We start from the raw sequence: 1,273 nt of genomic DNA on the forward strand, positions 1-1,273 counted from the left end.
ATAAATAGGCAGTTTCATGTTGTTGGGATGTTTGTTTCAATAGCTACCTCCAGTACATACAGATAAACCACAACATAAAAGGTGGAAAATAATAATTAAAAAAAAAAAAAAAGTGCACAAATGTAATTTCACGTAACTCCTATAGCGTTGAAAGCTATGTTAACCAACCCACCCCCCAGGAAAGAAGAGAGAGACAGAGAGAAAGACAGAGAGAGAGAGAGAATTTCACAGTCATGTTTTACATAAGCTATTGCGTTACACTACCACTAGTTAATAACTGGCAAAAGGCAGGAGAGACCTCCCGATCACTTTTGCATACTGTTCATTGTATCAAAGGATAATCAGGAAAGTGGTGCTTACAGCTATATTGTTTTACAGCAATAAAAGGCTTTTTTTTTTTTTTTTTTCCCTTTCTCTTTTCTATGCATTGTTGGTTTTTTTCCCACCCCTCCCTTACATTAACTGCCATTAACGTGGGGCTCAGGGGCTCTTCCACCCCAGCAGCGCTTGCCTTTCAGTCCTTAAAAATCCTTTTATTTCTTGTCCGCCTTCTGTGCTTCCCCTTCCTCGTCCACCTCCTGGGCTCTTTCCATTTTCTGTTTTTCCAGTTCTTCCTGCTCGCATTTGCTGCTGGGAAACTTGTCTTTGTTGTTTTCCTTTTTCCATTTCATCCTCCTGTTCTGGAACCAGATTTTGACCTGCCTTTCTGTCAATCCCAGGGCATGCGAGACCTCGATCCTCCGTTTGCGGGTCAGGTAGGGATTAAATAGAAATTCCTTCTCCAGTTCCAGCGTCTGGTAGCGGCTGTAGGTTTGCCTCCCCCTCCTCCGTCCAGCGGCTGCTGGGGAATTGCAAAGGTTGGGTGGAAGAGGGGAAGAAGAGAAGGAGGTTGAAAGATACATAAACCAGGCTCGGGAATAGGCACACACAGGCTCACACCCGCTCACACACTCACACACACACCCAGGCACGGGAGGGGGAGGAAGAAAGGACTCGCAGGAGCAGAGGCAGGAAGGGAGCAGGGAGAGGGAAAGGCTCCTGTAGAATATTATAAAAGGGAAGATGGTTATAAAGGAAAGGGGTGATGGTGACAGGGGAGGAGGGGGGGGGGTAAAAGCACGTTGCTGATAAACCAGCGTCTCCCTCTCGGTCTCTCTCTGCTGGAGGAAAAGGAAGGGAGCTCTATTTATCCCTTTATTGATCCCGTCTAAAATTCCCTCCTTCGCACCATTTCCCCGGCTCCGAGGTACTTTTTCACAAGACTGTACATAAT

General features: G+C 46.0%; 1 protein-coding gene across 1 annotated transcript in view; it reads right to left on the reverse strand.

Annotated features, from left to right (window-relative positions):
* Positions 1-533: 533 nt before the first annotated feature.
* HOXB9 (homeobox B9) overlaps positions 534-1,273 on the reverse strand; it is an 11,421-nt gene continuing 10,681 nt past the window's right edge. Inside the window, exon 3 of the mRNA XM_026864606.1 lies at positions 534-841. Coding sequence (XP_026720407.1) covers positions 534-841 — 308 coding nt within the window. The remainder of the gene's footprint in view (positions 842-1,273) is intronic.

This window comes from Athene cunicularia (assembly GCF_003259725.1).
Source record: "Athene cunicularia isolate RWA chromosome 27 unlocalized genomic scaffold, athCun1 chr27_part1, whole genome shotgun sequence".
Classification (NCBI taxonomy): domain Eukaryota; kingdom Metazoa; phylum Chordata; class Aves; order Strigiformes; family Strigidae; genus Athene; species Athene cunicularia.